A 22,428-nucleotide genomic window follows, 5' to 3' on the forward strand; every position below is an offset into this window, starting at 1 on the left:
ATGGAAATATACTAGAACCAAGTGAATGCATGAATACTGCTGTAAGTATCAGGAGCCTGGATCCAACGTCCTTAATCATGGGGGTGACATATCAATTCTAATTCCTTGCAACCTTGACCTAGATCTATGTGATCGATAGCAGGACATTACTGATTGCACTGGATTCCAGATGAGCACATTGCCTGCAACCAGATATTACAGAATATCTACTTCACCATTAGAGGCCTCTAAGGAGAAAATCTTGTTTCTTCACTCACATAAAAAGATAACACTGAGTTAGTGAAAAAGCTCTTTCAACTATTATCAATTCTGTACATGGCCATTTATTTACCCTCCTTTTTTTTTTTTTTTTTTTTCTCTGATATTCTTGCTTGTACTTTGTCATAAAATAATGTTAAACTTTTGCATTCTGTAATGACCGATTCCTAACACTACTTTGCTGAATTGAAAATGCCAGGTAAATGAAAATTTTCAACCTTTTATATTTGAAGTTACTTAGAAACTGAACTTCTAGATGGCATTGAAATGCATTATTTTGCCAGCATTTGCATTATTTATTTTCCCCAAAAAACTTTATTTATTCTTAGAAAAGTAGAATACAATACAGCGGTACAAACAAATGATCATTTATATGCAATTGAGCAGAAAATGTACAAAGATTTCAGACATGCCATAAAAATACAGAAAAAAAAATAATTTAAAAAAGAGATAAAATTTAGAGGACATGCAGTGAAGAAAATAAAACATCAGTTTGATGGCCGCATGTTTCCTTTCACTCTCAAAAGGAACCATCCCAGTGGAAATCAAATTGTCAGGTAAAAAGATAACAACACAAAAGAGATGATGTAAATGAAGTGACAGACAAGACAAGGATAATGAAAATAACAGTGAAAGCATAAGACTTTAATAATCCAAACCAACATCGCTGACACCACGCTGAAGGTATAGAAGCCCTAGCTGCTGTGGAATAATGGTAAGTGAATATGGTGCAGATCTCAGTTCTTAGCAGTGACAAATTTTGATCCATTGGACTCATATCTGTTTACTCATATTTCAATTTCTGAGGTACTCTGGGTTTCATATTCTTCCAGTGCCAGAGAAGAGTCCTAGTGGGTAACTCTTAAGAGTGCTAAAGCTGGAAGTAGGGATTTTTGAGGTAGGCTGGAATTTGTGTAGCATCAAACATGGGAAAAGGGGAACTTAAGGCAGATCATGTAAGGCATCCTTGGCAAAAGATACAGGCTTGCTTTCTTTCATCCTGAATGCTGGTATTTGTTGTAATTTTCAGGGTAATTTTTGCTACCTCTTGCTATAATATAATGCTAGGAAACATTGCAGAGTATAGACAGAAGTAACAGAAGCAACAGAAAGTTAAGAAATCACAAACTAAGCAAAGAATGTGATTGTTAATGAATTATAAACTAGACACAGGTTATAGGGAAATGGCTAGTAACAGCTCAGCGTGTGGAAAACAATGCTAAATCCCCTTGTGCAGTTGAAAAAATAATCTGCATGCACTACAAAATCAAGAACATGTTGGGTACGGTTGCTGAAACACATTGCTAGGAGCAGCACAGTCTGGAGAAAATACACTTCTGATTTACAATATACATTAATCAGAAATAAAGAAAGAATCAAAGCAAGAATTTCTTGAGAATCATCTGTCAAGACCTGTAATAACAGTAAGTGAATCAAGCTCGTCCTTCATAGAAGATGCAACAAGTATCAATTTCCAGCAATTACCTCATATAACATCTCTAAGTGAGTTTACTTGACAAAAGGTGATCTATTAATTTGTTTTTTAGTGAATGCACCTTGCGAAAAGTGAAAAAGTCAACTTTTCTTTCCATGAATAGTATGATAATATAACTTTTGCTTTTATATTTTTGTTGATATGGAGTATGTTATGTGGATGAATAAGAAGTGATATCTTAATAGTTCTGAAGAGATCTCTGAAGGGGAAGAGTAGATTTCAGTGAGACATAGCATATAAAGTACAAAGGAACACAAAGGATGCTGCTGAGTTCACTGCAGGAAGTAGCTGTACCAGATCCTAACAACAAGGAACATTTGCAAACTGTCTTTCAGTCACAAAAGTAATATTTTCATGGAATAAAAGGTAGGAAGAATCCGATGATGTGATGAAGCCCTTGGTAGTTAAATGATCCAGATTACATCAGAGTTAACAAAGATCATGAAATAAAAGCATGGGACCAAAGGACATAGAAATACAGAGATAAATATTGAAAGTTTGACATTTCATGCCACTGGGTTTCAGTAATTTCATGGGATTGCTCAGCTATTCAAAAAGGGCAAAGATTCCAAAATTAATATTAATTTTCACTTTTCCTTTTGCAATTCCCCAAATCTCTGAAGCTGATCATAGTTGAAAGACTGGGTATCAGTACTGCAGCCTGAGTAGCCGTTTTGTCAATTCAAGATTTTAAAATGTAGAGATAAATGTAGGAGCTGACTAAATTTCACAGTGAGTGTAGAATATCTGGGCATTAGTAGCAATTAGGAGAAGCTGATTATAAGCTCTAGAAAATCCAATTTGAAAAAGATGGCCAAAAGTAAATTTCCCATAAGCAGAAATAATAAGAATGTTTAAACATTACCAGATACGTTTTCAATTTTAATGCACCACAGACTTGAGCCCAAGTAGATGGAACCTGAGATGGTCTTGCAGCTGTACAATTTTCCTGATGTTGAAATTAATCTTTCTTTTGTTAATCTGAATTGATAAGGAAGCATTATGATCACATTGAGATTTTTAGAGAATAAATCTTTAGAAAAGGACTCAGGCACTTCTTTGGAAACTTAAAGATCCATTTGGAAGCCAACCTGTGTGGGGAACCTGCTCTATCCGGGGAGTTGGACTTAATGATCTCTAGGGATTCCTTCCAAATCCTGAAATTCTGTGATTCTGTGTTACTCTTAAAGAAATTTCACTACTGCTTGCATGACAGAATTGGGAACTAAGGGCAATTGATTGTTCTGGAAAAATAAAGAAGTCCTTCTTTCCTGGAAGTTCATCCTAATGAACTGACTTTATGGGTAGAAAATATATAATTTGCTTAATTTTGGGAGATGGCTTTTTTTTTAAGTGAAAAAAATAGGAAAAAAAAAAAAAAAAGGCAACAAAGGATTTCCAATTAGAAGTAGTCTGACATAGTGCTTCCTATAAAGTCTCTGACACAAATATCATCTACATTTGTAAAGTCCAGGTTATGGTGTCAGGGTTCAAAAAACAGTGCCCATAGTTATATAGTTAAGATCACATTTTTTACATTGATTTTAATTAAGAGTTGTGATTTATATCACACAGAGCTCCAAGTCCTTGAATACCTCAGTGGATTGATTCCGAATGATCTCTACAAAAGCCAAAGGGGAAGAGGAAAATGCAAAGACACCTTAATACCAGCTGAAAATATTTCTCCAATGCTAATGAATGTTGTTCAGGTCTTTGTGGCCACAGACTTCACACCAACCCCAAAGGAAAAAAAAGACAGTCTCTAAAATCTCTTTTTCTTTGTCAAGCTGCAGTTGCCCAACCCTATCATAAACCTGTCAGAGTGGTCACAAATTCACCTTCCCAATACTTCTCTGTTTTTCTAGTTGACACCAGATTAGCATGACAGTCTAACAAGCGGGTCAAGCCAAAGACAGAAACTTCTAAAAGGGCTCAGCAAGTTATATCGGCTCCTCATTCAATCCTGAAGCCACTTTTTTGCAATTGCTTTACAGGATTCCTAACAGTTTAAGGGTCACAGTAGCCAGGCTGCCTCTTTTGACTTTTAATGGTGATTGCAGAGAATGCTGTTCTTTTTCTGCATGAGGTGACTACCTAAGCCTAAGTGTAATATTTGGCCGCAAGGGAATCATTCCCTTCAGTGACATCTCACAGGCTTTGCACAGACAAAAACAGTCAGGAGAAAATCTAATTCCCAAAATTTGTAGGTGATATCACAATACTCAGGTTTGGTACTCCAAAGCCTGACTGAAAAAAAGAAAAAAAAAAAAAAAAAAAAAAAAAAAAAAAAAAAAAAAAAAAGAAAAGAAGAAAAAAGCAGAAGAAAAATGAAATCAGCAGAATGGCTTACGTTGGCAGCTGTTACTGAACTAAAGACTTGGATGGAGTATCAGATGCTGGCTTTAATGTTTTTTATATGATATACATGTTGCAGCTCTGTTATTATGGCCATTGCTGCAGAAATGCTAGACAATATGTAGTTACAGAAAAGAGATCCCTAAATAAATGCCTTGAAATCAAATCCTCGTTTTGCTTTCAGTCTCCACAGCTCAGTTATTGCTCCTCACTTGTGTGGCTCAAACAGAGGGTCCCTGGGGTCCTTGGATTCAATCCTATCCAAAATTTTGAAACTTGGTTTCCTTACATACATTGAAAATCCTCAAGCAATTTGCACGCCACCATCTCTTCTAAACCATGGCTCCTATCATGATTACTGTAGTCAGTAACCACCCTTTAGTCCCTCCTCACTAGTACATAAATGTCTCTATAACTAATCTACTGAGAAGTGCTTGCAACATTCTTCCACTATTTTATCCAAGCGTATTTTATGCTCACACTCTTCTCTCCAGCTCCTCTGACCTTTTCTAGAGATGCTTTTGGCCTCCTGCACTTCACTGCACCCAGCTGCCCTCTTTCAGAACCCCTCATGCTGTACAACCTTATGGCATGCTTATGCTTTCCTCCTCTGTCTTCTCACACCTGTGAGCCCTCATCCCTGGTGCCCTTCTGTTTGGAACACTCACTTTCTCTTTCAGCTTTAACACCTACTTGTTCCAGGAATCCCACTGGCTGTTCCATCTCTCAGCAGCACCCACAAAGACCATTCTTTTCTGAGCCTGTTCATGCATGTTATGCCTGACTTTAGTTTGTACTGCTTAACCTACATCTGCTATGCTCATTCCCACACACAGGCAATATTCCTGAGTGCAACTTTGCCATACCTGCAGTATACTCCAGTAATACAGTAATACTGCAGTAACTGCAGTATACTTTGAAAGATTGAATCTTGAAAGTATTTTATTGTTCATCATGAAAACTGTCAAAGAGGATGTGAGGAGCACCCTTAATCTAAAGCATACTGGAGGGAAGGGGAAGAAGGAGGGGAATGGGAAGGGAAGAAAAGACAGTAAAGACAGGGATCTGTAGTAATCTCTGTAACAGGTAAAAAAGAGAAATGAAGAAGATAAGCATAAAGGAAATATTTAAAGTCAGGAAGACAGATCCTTCCTAGCAATGGAAACTAAGTATTTACAAGTCCTTGCAATAAAAGTGAGCAATTCTTTCACCCTATCTTTGGGGCTCATACTCATCTCACACCAGAAAAATGCAAAAGGTGAGCCTCTGAGTGCAGAGAGAGGAAGGTGCTCCAGAGTATGGCAACACAAATGCTCTATATGTAATATTAGAACCCTTCAGTCTCCTTGCTCCTTCCTTGCCAGCCTTTCACAGTGGGAACAGAACTGTCCACTGCTATGATTTAGGCCTTAGTTACACTAACATGGACTGAATTCTACAAGGCAGAAGGGCAAAATAACAAATTATTTAACCAAAGAACAATTAAATACTTGTTTACATTCATACAAAAGCTGGTTTCCATGCAAGACTGCACTTGTGCTCTCTCTGGCTGCTTTTGGAGTGCTGCATTGTACGAAGTGGAGACATGCCTCCTTTTAACCAAAATCTCTCTTTTGCTATTACACACTGCAAAGCCACAGGCAAGTGACTTTGCAGCTTTGTCCCTCAAACACGATACAGATGTTTATCACTGACACTTGATGGATGAGTTCAAATGGGAGAAGCAGGGACTCAGAGAAATGGAATCTTACTGATAAATATTTCACAGCATTGCATACTGCAACATATATCATCAGATCCCATTTGGCAGAATTGCTTACAGGTGATGCGTGTGTCAATTATTGTAATACTCCTGGCAATCTGAGAAACACAGATTGTAATTGATGGGCTATGTACTATTTTCCAGCTGTAGTGCAGCTCACTGCTATTATTTTCTTGTTATAAACATCTGTTCCAAGATGAAAGCACCTACAAGTGCCTCTGCTTCAAAAATTACAAGAGGTTAGTTTGTTAAACATTTAAGCTATGTAAACAAATACAGGTTTCATGCAAGACAGATTTGACTATGGACTGATTATTCTATCATAGCATTGCTAACTATTCCTACTGTGGCAAAACATTTCAAAAACAAGACATTCTCAGATGTATGCTCCTAAGTAAAATGTCACATGAAATTCAGTTCAGTCAGAAGCCCCTAGGTTTAGAAATAAAACTGATTTCAAAAGAAAAGAAGCATTTAAACAGTGTCATGGCAGTTATGGCTTATTCAGTAATAAGTAGATGGTTTCTTTTTAATTGCTCATGTACTTCATCAAACTCAGCCTAAGTCAGCCATGAAGGAAAACAACCACTAGCTGCTGGCAGCTGCCTAGCCTGTGCAAGATGGACATGGTTCTCACAGCCAGCAGATGGGGTCTTAGATCAGAGAAACCGTCACCACAGTTGGCACAACCAGGTGCCCATGGCTGGCCTCCCTGTCACAGCAGAGAGGCTGAGGGCATGTTTCTGAACTACTCTTACCCCTAAAGGTGGTCTCTCCAGGTCAGGGTTGAGGCACATTGGTGGGGCAATGTGGGGAAGTTTGCACTGCTGCTGCCCATGCTGTACCTGCTCTATAAATAAATAGAGGACTTTAGTCTCCAGGACTGTCAGTTTGGCACCTTTCATGTGCACAAATGACATATTGTGGTTTTTTGTTTGTTTGTTTAGAAACAACCACCCAGAAAGTTATATGCAAAGCTTAGTATGGCGAATCAAGATAAATCAAATTTATTGTATGAGAGCACCTAAAATCCCACCTTCCATTTGCTCTCTTTTTCATGTTTTCTACTTGTTTTCTAATTGTGATAAGAATAAAAGTTATGGACCTCTTTCGGTGTTTCTTGATGACAACGGTTGCTGTTCCACCACAACTCCAATGCTGCCACCAAGCAGGCAAGTAGAAGGCCTATTGCTAAAATGCAGAAAACACCTGCAAAACTGTGCAGCTTGAGAGCCTTCCCATCTGTCTGTGCATTTGTGTGGCTATTCAGGTCACAACGTCCCATCCGTGGCCACCATTTTTGTTTAAGAACATCCAAATCTCCACTTTCTTGCAACTCTAAGATCCTGCAGAAATTTAAAAACACACACAAGTATTACATTCAATTACATCTTTTTCCACATTTTTTGCACTCTTTTCCTGTTACATGAACTGCCTTACAATTCAAAACTCTGTCTTGCAAGCCCCCATCCCCATGCAGTATTAATCTGAAACTCATTCTGCTCACAACAGCAGGCAAACTTCAGTGAGTAACTTTAGAGGAAGGATGACTGTCAGAAATTTCATTGCAAGGCAAGAAGCATTCCCAAGGGAAATCACCATATTCCACAGTTTGTCATGGCTGGTCTGGCTACATTCAGCTGCAGCAGCTGGTTCCACTAGTGAAATACGCAGCCCATTTCACTGCTGCTCTCCCACAGTAATTTTAAAATCATGGGAGACTAAACATGCTACTATTTGTGCACCACTTCATACAAATGTGCTTAAGCAGCGACCAACTTATTTAGTTCAGCACATGCAGTTTATTCAAAAGGATTTTACTTCAGTGCTGTTACTTCATGCTTGAATTACTTTGTTAACAGCTGCTAATTAATCATTGTTTTGCCTCTTGTGAAGTGTCCTTTCTCTCCAAGAATGATTCATTTTGGATTTGGTTTGATAACTATTTTTGCTGTTTACTAACAACCCTTTCTCTTTGGTTATACAACTGGAGCTTTACTCCCTCTTATAAAGAACAAGTGAGATGGGGAAATCCTGCTCCAGCTTCCTGTCTGGAGCAGTGCACCCACTCACCTTCTGCTAGGGCCACACATGCCTGCCCACCTGCATGTCTTCCATTCAGTGTACACGCTGACATGAAAAAGATGCTCATAGCTCATAGACCACCAAATGGCCACAGATACTGTAGTAATGCCATGCAATAATCAACAATTCTTGTTTTCCTGTACTATTGTGACATTCAGCATGTCTCTCCACCCTAAAGGATAAACTGAGACATTATTACTTGCTTACTGTATGGAAGAACATCGTTTCATAGCCTGAAAAACACATAAATCAGGAATCTCTCTTTGATCTCTCCCCTAGCTCATACAGAGCTCTGGGAACTCTGGTCCCTTTTCCGACAGAGCCGGTGCTACTCAGAGATGTGAAGCCACACACCATCTCCACTCCCTCCTCCCTAAACAGAAGTACACAGAGCAGAAGTAGCAGCTTTGTTGAAGACTGAACTTATAACCTTTCTGCTGTCACTGTAGGAAGAGAATTAAATTTATTCAGCAAATTGTCACTGTCAAAATTGAAGTGAACCATCAATGGGATGCCATGCTGGTTGCAGAGAAGAATCCTACAAAATGAACTTTGTTTTGGTTTACCTCTGGGAGAAAAGATCTCTGTAGGGGCTTCCGTGCTGGAGTGCAATTCCGTATCCTTTGCTGCTGATGCTATTACCAATGACTGTCACAGAGCATTCATCATCTGTCAGCGCAGCATATTCCACCACTGTCACATCCCACAGGAATGCATAATTTCCTTTCTTTGCCTGTAAATACAACACAAACACAACAAAAACTAAACTAAACCACATTTCTAGATAGGAGAGAAAAAAAAAAAAAAGCAAAAATAAAAAGCCCGATGCTGGTACTTCACCAGGTCACATCTATAGACCTCCAGCATCTTAATACATTTTTAAGTCTTCCCCCATAACATTACCTCATCTATGCTTTTCCCAGCAGTACATCATCTACTTCAAACCTCTCTAAAATGTCTTCCATTTTTAATAGAGAGAGAGAGCATAGGATGACATAGCCTTCTGTAAGTTTAGGCAAGGCTTACATAACAGGTAATTAATTATAAATCAAAGCCTTTGCCTTAACTGATGAAATTTGATGTATGTTTTGTAGGAGACATGGATTAGCAGGAGCTCCATACATTTATGTAAGTAGACAGGTACAGGATGAGCACTTAGTGGTGTTCCCTAATCATTGCAGTCACCAAAATGGAAACTTTACAGATTCCCTCAAGTAAATGTGTAAGTGAAAGAAGTGCCCTCCAAGAGCTGTGTTAGTCCTGTAACAAAAAAATCACACACAAAGCTTAAAAAGAATTCCTTTTTTTTTATTCTTCTTTTTTTTTTTTTTTTTTTTTTCCCCCCCACAGACAAGAATAATCACCAGCATCTCTTGTCAGCTCAGTTTTGGGACAAATATTGTTCTATTTTAGCACACGTTCATGCATATGTCCTTAAATGTCAGCCTTAATTGGCATTCTAGCCAATGTCTGCATGCAGTGAATATGATGAATGTAAATCACCTTACTTAACATAAGATGTAAGAAAAATGTCTGGATAGAAATTCAGTAAGGAAAAAAGTGATCATTTTGTTTGTTTAAAGTAATCATCGGTTTCCCAATAAATTTAAGTATTTAAGATTTTTAGTCTCAAGTGAATATACAGAGCACAAAAGAAGAACAGATGGATGGGAACAGCTAATGCAAATAAATGAATAATCATGACTGCAGATTTCCAAGACATTTTTTTTCTTTTTAAGAAACAAAAAACAAAATAAATGACAAAGGCCCACCTTTGGCTGATTTCTTTAGGTCAAAACAAAGCAAGATAGGAAGCTGAAGTCTGGAAACTGAAACATTAAACTTTCTTTGCCAATGGCTGCAGTGCTGACGTTATTCCATATATTTTCCATTTTGTGTAATCTCAGTTAAAGAACTGACCTGTAAGCCTATAAGGCTCACTAAATTAATTTCCTCATTTGAGCAACTAAGTTAATTTCACCATGCTTTAGTATAAATCATAGCTTTCTGAAGTCCTTGACAGTTGCTTAAACATGATAATAAATCAGATGGGTGAATTATCTTGTAACGGATAGAATCGAGGGAAATAAAACTGAAAAGTATGCTTTTGGATTTTCTGTAAATTACTTGCCACAATTCACCTCCTTTTCTCTTTTACATTCTGTCTGCATCGATGCAATCAAAGACCCCCAAATTCTTTTTCTTCTGAACTACACCAGAGTAGCAATACATTATAGCCTTTGTTTCTGGCAAGATTCAAATTATCCTGTACTGACCACTTTGAAAACAGATTTTTTAAATGTATACCAGCACTGTAGGTTTGGCCAGTCAAGCTCCTCTTTCTCTCCTGCAATCTCTCGGTCAGTTCAGGGTAACAGTAATTAACGTACGTTGCTTCAGACAGCTATTGCTAGCTCAAAACAATCATTTAAAGCTAAAACTCAGCATAGGGACTGCAGGATACAAGTAGGAGCCACAAGATCCTACTGTTAAACTATATATTGGTTTAACTAATATGACTAATTATACAAGCTTGGTCACAAAAAAATCTCTCTCAAATGGTACTGCATGACTTCCACATCTGTATTCCAGTTCCCCTGGCCATCCACCTGACTAGTACTGGTGTTGGAAAGGAGGAATCAAGAAATAAATCACTGCTTACTGTATGTGACAGTCAGAAAAGGCTTCAAATCTATCAACACAAAGACGCATTAAAAAAAAAAAAAAAAGGAAAGGAAGGAGATTCCTCGGGGTATTTAGCTTATATTCAGATGGTAAACTGCACTCTTGGAAGCCTAAGATGTGCTTCTCAAAGGAACTTTCTGAATGGGCATGTACCTGGAAATAACCATGGTGTTAGCAGCAAGCCTCTGCATCTTGCCCTCTGCTCTTCCTCTGATGGACTTTAACAATTCTCATCTTATGTTTCCACACCTGTGAGGCCTCCTACCTGCTTGGGAGCAATGGCATTCCTCCCACTAGCGCTCCTGGCTGCACATCTCAGGTTTTACTCTGTGGCAAACAGTACACAGGCTCTTGCTATCTACAATACAAGACTGTGTGCAAGTGTTTCTGTGTTAAAAGCCACAGTTAAAGGACCAAAGACAACAGCTTTTTTTTTTTTTTTTTCCCTATACAGAATTTGTTCAAAATCTGTTATTACTAGAGAACAAAAGCTTGCCTGGTGTACACACAGAAAGAAGACCCAGAGAAGATTTCACCTATATCACAGTAATAAAATGTCTTTGATTTCTTGTTGGTTTCTGGGTTGTTGTTTTTTTTTTTCTTCTTTCTTTTTTTAATAGCTGGATCTTTTAGTTGTTTCAGAATTGTTCCAATAAATCATCTTTTCAAATTAACAGTTTACAAAAGAACGACAACACATCCTACATTCCTCATCTTTTTCTTAGTAATACTTGAGGAACACAGTCTTCCTCAAATATTCGATTTCAATTATAAGGCAGTGTCTAGAGAAAATCACATTATTGATTCTACCATTCAAGCCTCAGTTTTCTGCACTTCATTTTATGTAGAAGAGCTCTGTACGCTGACTTTCAAGGTTAGACAGCAGATCTTTTGACAAGGTCTACTTCTCTAGCATTTGCAACATTGCTGTCCTAAGTTACATCCTATGAATACAAGTGGTCAATGACAAGTTTACTGAGTCTCTCTGTATCAATTTAGTATTTTTATGACAAACAATTCTACCCAGTGGCATCCACTGAGCAGTATTTTTCTGATAGACTGTACATTTCAACATAAACAGGAATCTGAGTTTTAAACTCTTAATTATGTGTATTCTTAACTTCCAGAAATACTGAACGTGGAACTGCTTCCCCTCTCTAATTGTCAAAAACCGACTTCCCAAAGATTCCTTTTTCCTCAGGGAAGATTCTTCTCTTCCAAAATCTCTTCCTCTTGCAGATCTTTCTTTTCTTAAGAGTAGCAATCTCATACTATTAGCATGTTCGTTGCACAGAAATTTTCCTTATGACTAAACAGTAAGTTCCTATCTAAATTTGGCATGCTTCATATCCCTGTAATGGCTGTTGTGGCTGTTAGGTGAAGGCAGACAAGCTAAACTATGAGTGACACTGTGCACTGGCCCATGGGATGTATAAGCAGGAAACATAGGCTTTTTTAATGACACCTTACGCAGATGTATCTATCCATGCAACTGCATCATGACTGCAGTACATTAAAGCTCCATATCCTCATGCTTTTTGCATTCACAGCCTAGCCATTTCAAGCTTGAACTATTTGTTTTTGGGTCCCAAATTTTCTAGGATCAGACACCACTGCAAAGAAAACATAGATAAAAAAGACAGTAAAAGGGAATGTGGTAAATACCAGCTGAGAATAGGTAAGATAGAGAAAGAAAGAATGATTGAAATGAAACACAGAATAGTAAGCTACAGTTTAGGCTTTTAATTGGCTTTCATATTTTGCTCCTTTGCTATGGCCTTTTTGTGACTTTCAGCACGCAGGCACACTGCAGAACAAAACAGAAATAACTCAGTTAAAAGTTTCAAAAAACTCTTTCATAGAAATTCAGCCAAAGTGGTCATATATTCCACCCAGGTTGAACTTCTGTAGCGGTTAACACCAAAGATAGCAGATTTATCTTCTGTTGAAGAGATTGAGGAAAACAAATTTCAGAAGAAAAAAGAAACTTGCATTAAAAATGCCTTCTTTGCAATCATCAAAAATGAAAAGACCAAGGAAGATTGTTTCCCTGGTATAATAAGAGGGACCATAAAGATAACAGTAATACTTCTGAAAAGCAGTAACCAATTTCATTATGTTACTCTTCAACATAGAGAGAGATGGAAGAATGTATTTCAAAGGGTCCTGTCTTACTGTTGGTAAAGTTATGTATTTTCAAAGAACATGTGGTAAGAACTAACAATACTTTAAAAGAAGTTGAACTTCAGCTTTATCACTGATAGGCCTGTGATTCATCTGCAACTTATGAAGAAGCTTCCACACTGGAAAAAAAAGTACAATAATGCTACATTCGTCATTAATCTATTGCCAAAATGGAGTGTCACTGTAGATGATCCCATTATATAGCTGGTAACACAGAAATATCAAAGAGTGACCTTCACATTGCTATTAGAAGAATAGTTCAAAAACATGCTTGGATAATATTTATTTTCTATTTCAAAAGCACCTTAGAAGAAGCTGCACAGTTCTAATAAAGAAAAAACTTGCCACTTAATCCTGTTGAAATTACTTAAAATTAATATCATTAGAAGCTACTACAGGATGCAATATATTTGGGCTTTAAGGAAGCATTTGCTTCTACTCCAGAGGCTGATCATGGTCAAAAAATGAAGAAATTTATGACGATCCGTGAAAATATATGGATGAGCCATAATAATTCACAATGCAAAATCTAGTGTGGACAGTAAATCACAGGAAAAAATATTTCAAAAAAAATCCTCTTTATGGAACTATTAAATTACTTGCAATCTCAAAATAAAAATGAAGAGAAGTGTCTGTTCAACAACAAAAGATCTCATTTGATGTTTATTGTTTGTTAAAGGAGAGAAACATTTGGAAGGAAGTAAAAAAGATAGGAATGCACTTGTACTGTGCTACTGCATAAATCAATGATACATTCATATTTTGTACTATACTTTCTTTTGATCATTGCATCAAAAGCAATATACAGGAAGAAAAGAACCAATAGAACCAATTCAGAACTATTTTGGCACCAAATTGACCACACAGAAGAACAAACTGTCTCCATTAAAGGAGACTGTTAAAAAGCCACAAAAGCAATTTCATTCTCTCATGTGTATCTTTGTATATATGTACATATATATGTGTGTGCGTGTATATAAACATATAGTGAGATACATGAGAGTATACACGGCACATATCACTTTGTTCTTCCAAAGCAAGAATGGCTGCTCACAATGAGAAATGCTGCAAGTTACTAGGTATGTTGTGATAACTAATAATTACCCTCAATAAATTATTGCCATGGGGTATTATGTGAACACCTCATTCATATTTGCAGATACGTTAGGGATATATGCAATTCCCCTATCAATGTCAATCTGAGATAACATGGCAAGAGCTATGCACAGCGCACTTCCGGGACATTCTGGCTGCAGCTTGACCCAAAAGGAAACTTTCTATACAACAGAATTAGTCAGTCCTGTTCAGTACTACCAGAAAACTCAAGTGGCAAAATAGCGCTCTGCGTGGACTTGTGATTTGTCTGGCAAATTCCTCTTACTCTATGCGGAGGCATTTATGAATAGGTGGATATTTTACATCTGCAATGACTATTTTCAATGCCCATGGCAGTAGAACAAAAGCAACTTGCCCCCACAGCTCTGAAATGTTTTTCTGCCACTTATGTGACTTCGCAGTGCATTAATGCTGTCTCTGTGGCCGTACTTGTGTTGCAAAAGCTGTGCTTTGACAATGGGAGATGGTCACTGTGGCTACAGGGCTGTGCTATGTCTGAAAGTGACCTCTTCCATGGCAACCAAAAGCTTTTGTGGCATTCAGGACATTCTTCCATTATTGTCTGTTTGGTTTTAGTCAGTCAAAGGGAGAAGAAACATGTCTGGGAAATGGAGAGAGGAAAATGGAATTGAGACAAAGACTGGAAATACCTGCCTATTGCATGAGTAAGCAGTACTCTCCTGTTTTGCATTGAAGAGGCTTTTATTTTTTTCTTACTTAACTGCAGTTGAACTGTGATGCTGTCTGAAGAAAATGGAGAGCAAGAGGAGAGAAGAAGTAGTTGTTTTTTTTTTTTTTCCATTGTTCCAGGCAAGTCTTTATTCAGAAAATGTGTTAGGTATCTTTATATGCCGGAGGAATTTAGACTTTCCTTTTCCTATAAAGCATTTCTAAGGTACATGTACATCTCTTTCATGCAGCAGCACGTGTTTAGAGTTTATAAAAAGTCTGATTTCTTTGGCCGATACCATTTCTTCTTTAGGAAAACAGAGTTTCTAGCCAAAATATTTGATATGGCTGACTTGTCTGTTTTTTCAAGGAGCTCAATGAGTTAGCAAGAACGACATTTAAACTATAAACACAAACGTTTAGTTGACAATGTTATTAAATACTGAGCTCAATTTACGTGCCTAATTAAATAGCAGCCTTGGTCAGCTTTGGGAGCTGAGGTAAATTCAGTTATTGTTGACGTTAATGGAATGAGGTGATCGAGTTATATAAAAATCACCCTACAATATTAAAATCAAACTCAGTATGAAAGATTTAACATTAGTTAGAAGAGACAGAGCTGCCAGCTCCATACAGACAACATAGTTGGTAGTCCAAACAGCCTGCCAGTCCACAGTTACATTTAAAGTTTAGGCAAATCTAGCTACAACAAATGGCAGCATGCAATAGGCTTATGGAAAGAGAGTATTTATAGCTTTACTGCTGACAGTAAGAATGGTAACAAAACAAACAAGGGACAAAAAAGGTAATTTTTTGTGCTTTTTTTTCTATGGTAAACTGTTTTATTTATATATTGTTTTTAATGTCATGCTACATAGATTAGAACACATTGGCACTACTTATGTCTCTGCTAAGAAAGTCTTGAAATAGAGGCTTCATTTGGATAAAGTGACAAGCAAATTAAAAAAAAAAAAAAAGAAAGAAAAGAAAATCAAATCACTGCAGACTTTTCTATAGCCAGGGTTCTACCTTCTACCAGAGGAAGAAAGTTTAATTGAGCCAAGTGCTCAGCTGGAAGGCGGGAGAAAATGCAGGGGGAACCAAAACTATTGACAGAATACTCCTGTACTGGAAAAGGCAGAAGTATGTTTTTCCAAAAATAAGGATTTTATCCAGAAGTCACACAAACAATTGGGAATCTTATATCAAAGGACTTTGATTCAGGAAATAGGATGGCTTGTATTAAGATGTTCAGCCATGCTATGGTTATGGTGTTGTAAAAAACAGTATTTTTTTTATTTTTCCTCACTGACAGCTTAGAAGTTGTTTCAATTAAAAAATAGACACTTTTCTCTAAAGGAAAATCACATTAAAATTACACTGGCTACTTCTGCACACCTGCCACAATATACTTCAGGACACATGCAGTTTGCTGCTATTTATTATCTGCTTCTGCTAAGCTACAAGATGGAAAGCAGAGAAGAGCAGCAGACTAAGGGCGAGAAAGTGTGGGCATGAACTTAACCAGGACTGTTTATAACAGAAGTCAGCACAAGGATGTAGAATCTCAAGCTACTATATATACCTTGATTATTACAACAGTACTCAGTTTCATCAAAAAATCTGAGAGAAATAAAAATTAGGTGAAAGCATTCTGACATGTGAAAGAGCATGTGCTTGTTAAGTCTCAAATAAACAAAGAAATTTGGCATGAAAGTTCTGTTCTAAGAAACATCAGTAGATTTTCATTCATTCCTCATGTTACCAATACTTACTTTAATTCAAAGCAAATGAAAAAAAAAAAAAAAAAAGAGCAAAGGACAAGTGTCAAAATCTGAATAATAAAAAATATCATTGAAGATGGGTATTGCCAAAGCTGCCAAGAAACCTGTAAGTTTTACAGCCAGCTCCAAAGGAGGATTTAAATACTGGAGATTTCGGCAGAGCTAAAGTACTTTAATTCAAAATCACAACCTCACAAGATGCCTTTTATCTGGCAGTTACTGAAAGGAACTTTATGTAAGGATATTTTTGTTTACAGTTACGATGTACTTGCATTAATGTGACTCAACAATATTAACTCCACGCAAACTAATTTGATACAGCACAACAATTAAATAAAGAGCACTGTAATCCAGTCTTACCTTCCTGATGCCTTCAGAAGGGTTCGATACACAATTATCTGCCCCATTATTCTTACTTATTGTCCTCCACAGTTCAGCAAATGTGTTATCCTGCTCCAGAGGGTTTGTTCCTTTTGCTTTAAAGTATTCATATACTGCTGAGTCTCTGACTGTACCGTAAGATATATCCATTTGTTTAGACAGGTCCTGAAATGTTCTGAAATTCAAGCAATATTGAGATATTAGTGAAACATAAAATGCTACTGAAATTTAATTAAATGATTTATTTTTGTCTTCAGTCGGAAGGCATTTATCAATATCAGGCAATATTTGAGTATCTCTCCCTTTCATCATAAAGGAAAACCAAAGAGTAATTGAATTCAACTGAGATCATGTGAACTCAGTCATACCTGATGTTTTTTAATTTGTTTGTTTGGTTTTTTAACCTTAATAAAGACTTTCTGGGTAGATAATCCATGTTAAATATTATCCCAAGTTTGCACTGAAAGGGAGTCCATTACAGACATACCCCAGTGCAGGAAAAGGTTGTAAATATAAACTGTCAGCCACCTTGGCACCACCTCACAGAACTCAGTGGAATTAGTTGGAACTTATACCAATACTCCACCTGACTCCAAATCAATAAGACTTTTTAAAACAAACAAATAAAAGCCTTGGTTCCAATTTCTACCATGTCCCTCTCCCTCTTTTCTTCACAGCCTCTGGTAAAACAGACATTTTTCATTCACACAGAGGTCTAACTTTCATTTACTCATCATACCACCCTGGAAGTGTAAATGGGCCTCAACTTGAGTGACTGTGAATGCATCATTTATTTTCAAATTGTACTGAATGTAATTCACTCCTGTTTTACAGCCTTTTCAGCACAGAAAGGTGTAAATCACTGCCTGTGTCACTGAGAACCAGGCCAAGTTTCAAAACATTTGAAGCAGAATCAAGTCAATTTTCTATTTTCAGCCACCAATGTTTGCTCCTGTGTCCTCTTCCTTTGTTCTCACATCTCACTTTTCTGTACAGGTACAGAGTGGCAGCACGGGCTAAACTGTATCTAAAATTATGATATATATATATTTATGTCTCATAAATGCATAACCTCATATAAGATTTATTTCAGATGCTTCTCATATGAACTACCAATTAACTTTAGCTGAGATCAAACTAAAGTCTCCCATCCACTCTACCATCCTCCCATCACATCACCTTCAGGCCTTCCGAGTTTGGTTCCCAAGGAGCCCCTTTACCTGGAGGCACCATGTGAGGCTGCCAGCTCCATCCCCAAAGCCGCAGCTCAGCAGGGTTGCCTCTTCTACCCTTACAAACACCCTTCCAACTCACACGCTGCTTCTAAAATTTTAAGTGGTTTAAGTTCTTAAATTGTGTTAAGGACTTGTTATCATTTTAAGCTGCTAAGCAGCTTTCATTAAGACTGTGAACAGTTTTTTTGCACACTTGTGGGTTTGCGCTAACTCCAGGAGTTGCATCAAACCCCAGATATGTTACTTCCCTTGCTCCATATATACCACTTCAGTAAAACAGAAATGAACACCCTGTAGGTTGCCAGATATTCAACAATTCTAATAAAAAATGAGAGAATTTGTATCAGTCCTCTCTCTCTGTTTAACAGTCCTGAAAGTTATATTCTGATTTCCTAAATGTTTCTGGTACATTTCATTGAACAGGACCATTTTTCCTCCAATTTTGATCTAAATGATTACATGCTACATTTAGTTCCTTCTTTATTTTTTAGAATAAGCTTCATCATATCACATGAAATTGCTCACATCCTGGGGATGGATGATCTGACTGTTAAAAGACACATTTCAGTCTATTGTATGTCCAAATGACTAAGAAAGGTGCCGAATACACACGCAGGGTTTCTGTGGCAACCCTTTTAACACAGTCTGCTGTCTAGATTTCAGTGCCTGTAGAAGCACATACAAGGAAGAAGCACGTTAGCAGCAGCATCTTTAGCTATTGTACTTTAATGTGACTTTCAGCAGATAACAACTTTACAAATGTCTACTGTTCACGCTGTCATTCTTGTTGAAAATGTAAGCATTCAAAAAAAGCAAACTGTAGCTTTCATAATGTTTCATAACGTGGATCCCTTCTACTGCCTCTGCATGGGAACTCTGACAGAAATCTGCCTCTTGTTTTAGCTAAATTATACTTTATTGACAATCACTGCTTTTGTTTTAGCTAAATCACACTTTATTGACAATCACTACTTTTGTTTTAGCTAAATCGCACTTTATTGACAATCAGTACTGTACAAAATCACAGTACATCTTGCTTTTCGAAAAGCATTTTTCTTCAATTCTCTAAGCATTGCAGTGAGCAAATTCTGGGTATAAATCAAGTGCTTTGCTGGCCCAATAAGTAGGTAAGAGGTGGCAGGGAGGAAAGCCCAGCCTTTGCTTGGGTGTTGCGTGGAACACAACTATGATCCCTTTAGTTGGCAGAATTTTCCTACAAGGATAATAAAGAATACTGCATGTCCTGAGGATTATGCACATCTTTCCTGCAGTGCCCTACTTGATCCATTGTAAGAACTGCTCCTGACACAGGAGATTCTCTGTATCACTACTGAAAACATCTTTTGAGCGAGTCAGAAGGTCTCCAAAGGACACAGCCAGGGTCACAGCAGGTAACCAAGCTTGCGAGTGGCTCCTGCAGCACAAATTCATGCAGATGGTGAATGTCAGAGAAAGAAGGTAACCTTATGTCTGCACCAAAGGGACCACTTAGCCAGAACTATCCCAGAAACTATCTTGATGGGGAGTGGTCTGGACAACAGTTGTTATTCAGTATAAAAAAATTCTTTTACTATATTTCTGCACTGAAATCTCCTGTCTTATAGGATGAATTAAGATAATCACAAGTGCAGATTTCATATATTTTTCATATATTTATACTTTTATATATTAGCACTATGCCATTCTCTACAGGCAGCTACTCTTTGTTCCTAGACTTCTTCATTTTGCTGAATAGCCATTAGCAGAACCCACCTTTGTTTGCTACTCAGATTCTTGGCTCACTTTCCTGCAGTAAAGATTTCATGCATTTAATAAATAAAATTATTTGCAACAAAAATGTGCAGCATAACAAGACGCTCCATTAACCTTACCACCTCAATTATTGGATCTCACAACCCATTAAGGACTCTGTAAGTGTGATTAAAGATAAAGCTAGTAAAGCAGAAAAAGCCAATGTTCCTCACTTACACTTATAGGAGCTGACCTTCAATTTGTAGATAAATACATCCACTGTGTGATTACTGTAATTGGCAAGTACATGTAAACCAATTGATTTAAGTAAATATATCTGTGGTCCATCCAAACAGAACAGAGTTACCAGCTGAAATATTTAACCAGTGTAATAATATCTGCTAGATAGATAGGACGATTGATACGTAATTCCCAGTGGAGTAGCAATTACTACAAGTGGAGTCAACTGAAAACTGTTTGTTTCAATTTTTAGAAACATATTGACATAAACCAAATGTTGTGGAATAAACATTTAGGCAATAGCTGTACTAGCATTTATAATTAGACCATTAGAAATAACTGACACAATAAAAATATTGGTTAAGTTGTACTGTTTGGAAATGCTTTCCTACTTGTAAGAGACTCATAGAGCTGTAGATATGTAACCAAAAAAGGTTCTGCCAGCATAGGTTGATTTGACTCTAGAGGTGCTATAAAGACTTTCTGGATGAACAGTATGAACAAATCTTATCTAAGGGACAGACTAAACCTGTCACCAGGTGCTTGGAAGTAACTGCTGACCAATTAACTCAACTCGAATACTGCAGCCTCAGCTGTTCATCCAAAACTGCCTCTCACGATTGTCAATCACTATCAAAGTAAATAACCTCAAAACACTAACAAAAACAAAATAACAGCGACAAAAACCCACAAAAAAATAAGCAAACTTTCCTTTCAAAATTTTTTTTAAAAATCTTTTTTTTTTCTTTTTTTTTTTTTCTTTTTTTTAAGGCAAAAAAATATTTATTTACTGAGTTTTTCACCTTCCTAATTATTCCTTTTCTTTTAAGTTAGGAGAATGTTGCACATCTGGAATCCTATGTGTAAATTCTGTGTCTGTCAACAAGATAACTATGTAGTAATGTCATGAATTCTTCTATGCCACTGTAAAAACAAGTAGTATTTATCTTGATTTCAGCCTTAAAGAGACCATAATGGCAATAGTGGCAGCTCCTTGATTTAGAGGTAATTTCTCATTAGTATTCACCACTGCAAATATTTTAACACTGAAACTGTTTGTATTTTTCCAGTTTGCTATTACTTAAGAAAAGTTAGCATTTTAGCAGTTTCTGAATCCACAGCATTATGTTTAAAAAATGATGCAGTATTTTTCCTGCCTAGCTCCTGTTTGCTCATCTGCACATGAACTAGTAGAAATAATATAGGTTAAGATTAGACATAAGAGTGGGCATCAGCACTCTGCTGTGTTGTGAGTACATTTCAGAATAGCCTCTCCCTTTGAATTACTGCATATGTTTGGAAAAACAATACAGAATAAATAATTCCTCCCAAGTAAATAAATCAATTTTCTTAAATAATATTAATCCCTAAATCACAGTATGCTTTTCCACATTTGCCTGGGAAAGTTATGTTCTTATTTTACCTAGGGATGCCAGCACCCTAACATCATTGCTCAATGCAGCATAATATTCCAGGTGACGGCTGCCATTAAGATGAATCAACCTGGAGAAGATGAGAGTTTTAAGCTGCTTTACCAAAATGGAGCACCTTGGAAATATATACAAAAATATACTACAAGTTCTACTTTTTAAATACCTTGAAATTACTTTATTTCAATTTTTTTTCAAAGCCTAGGAATTGATTATATGTACATAATTAAGTACAATTGCAAATTCTAACTATAAGGGCTTTTCAACAACATTTCAGGCTCTGGGAGCCTGGTTTAGAGATTGGTGACCCTGCCTGTGGCAGGGGGATTGAAACTAGATGATCTTTGAGGTCCTTTTCAACCCAGGCCATTCTATGATTCAATGAACATTTACTGGAGGAAAATACATGTTTTACATACTAGGAAATAAAGTTTACACATCAAAATAAAGATAAAAGTAGCTGAATTGATTTGACCACATACACCACCAGGGTAAGTGCAAGAACTACCTATGAGTTGAAACCTAGCATATACAATCCTATCTGAAAAAAGATTTATTTCACTAACTATCACAAGTGGAAAGAAAAGGCTTAGAAATCTGAGAGCAGAGGGAAGCGTTCACATTTTGAGACACTAAGTTCAGCACTAGACCATGCATGGATATATTTATAGACCATGCATGGATATATTTACAAAGACAATGAGAACAAATGAGAAAATGGTGTTTGTTGCTGATGATCACTTCAGCCCTTCCATTGAGAGAGAAATTTTGAAGCCAGGTGAGCTTTGCAGTATCAGCTTCTCATCTCCAGTGAGAAAACAGCTGTTTTTTGATGTAAGAAGATTGGCAGGTGAGAGCAGTCTGCAAAACTCTGGAAAACCTGTGGAAGTTAAGTTGAACTGAGGTCATGGGTTGTAGTGTACCAGCACAAGTAATTTATTGAGAATAGTTCTAAGCATGTATGAGCAGAAGATCCCTCAGTTCAGAAACTGAGTTCTCTTTACTTTTTTTATCAATC

At 37.0% G+C, this 22,428-nt stretch overlaps 1 protein-coding gene across 3 annotated transcripts in view; it reads right to left on the bottom strand.

The window, feature by feature from the left end:
* Positions 1-22,428, bottom strand: part of GRID1 (glutamate ionotropic receptor delta type subunit 1) — a 511,185-nt gene that overhangs the window by 10,724 nt on the left and 478,033 nt on the right. The window contains exons 13-16 of one of the 3 annotated variants that reach the window (XM_052677976.1): positions 16,754-16,949; positions 8,522-8,688; positions 6,976-7,216; positions 6,629-6,715 (exon numbers count right to left, since the gene is read on the bottom strand). In XM_052677976.1, coding sequence (XP_052533936.1) covers positions 6,629-6,715; positions 6,976-7,216; positions 8,522-8,688; positions 16,754-16,949 — 691 coding nt within the window. Of the gene's footprint in view, positions 1-280; positions 6,721-6,975; positions 7,217-8,521; positions 8,689-16,753; positions 16,950-22,428 lie in introns of those variants that run through there. The other 2 variants (XM_052677975.1, XM_052677974.1) reach the window with 2 other exon arrangements.

Source organism: Tympanuchus pallidicinctus, unplaced genomic scaffold (assembly GCF_026119805.1).
Source record: "Tympanuchus pallidicinctus isolate F22 unplaced genomic scaffold, pur_lepc_1.0 scaffold16, whole genome shotgun sequence".
Lineage (NCBI taxonomy): Eukaryota > Metazoa > Chordata > Aves > Galliformes > Phasianidae > Tympanuchus > Tympanuchus pallidicinctus.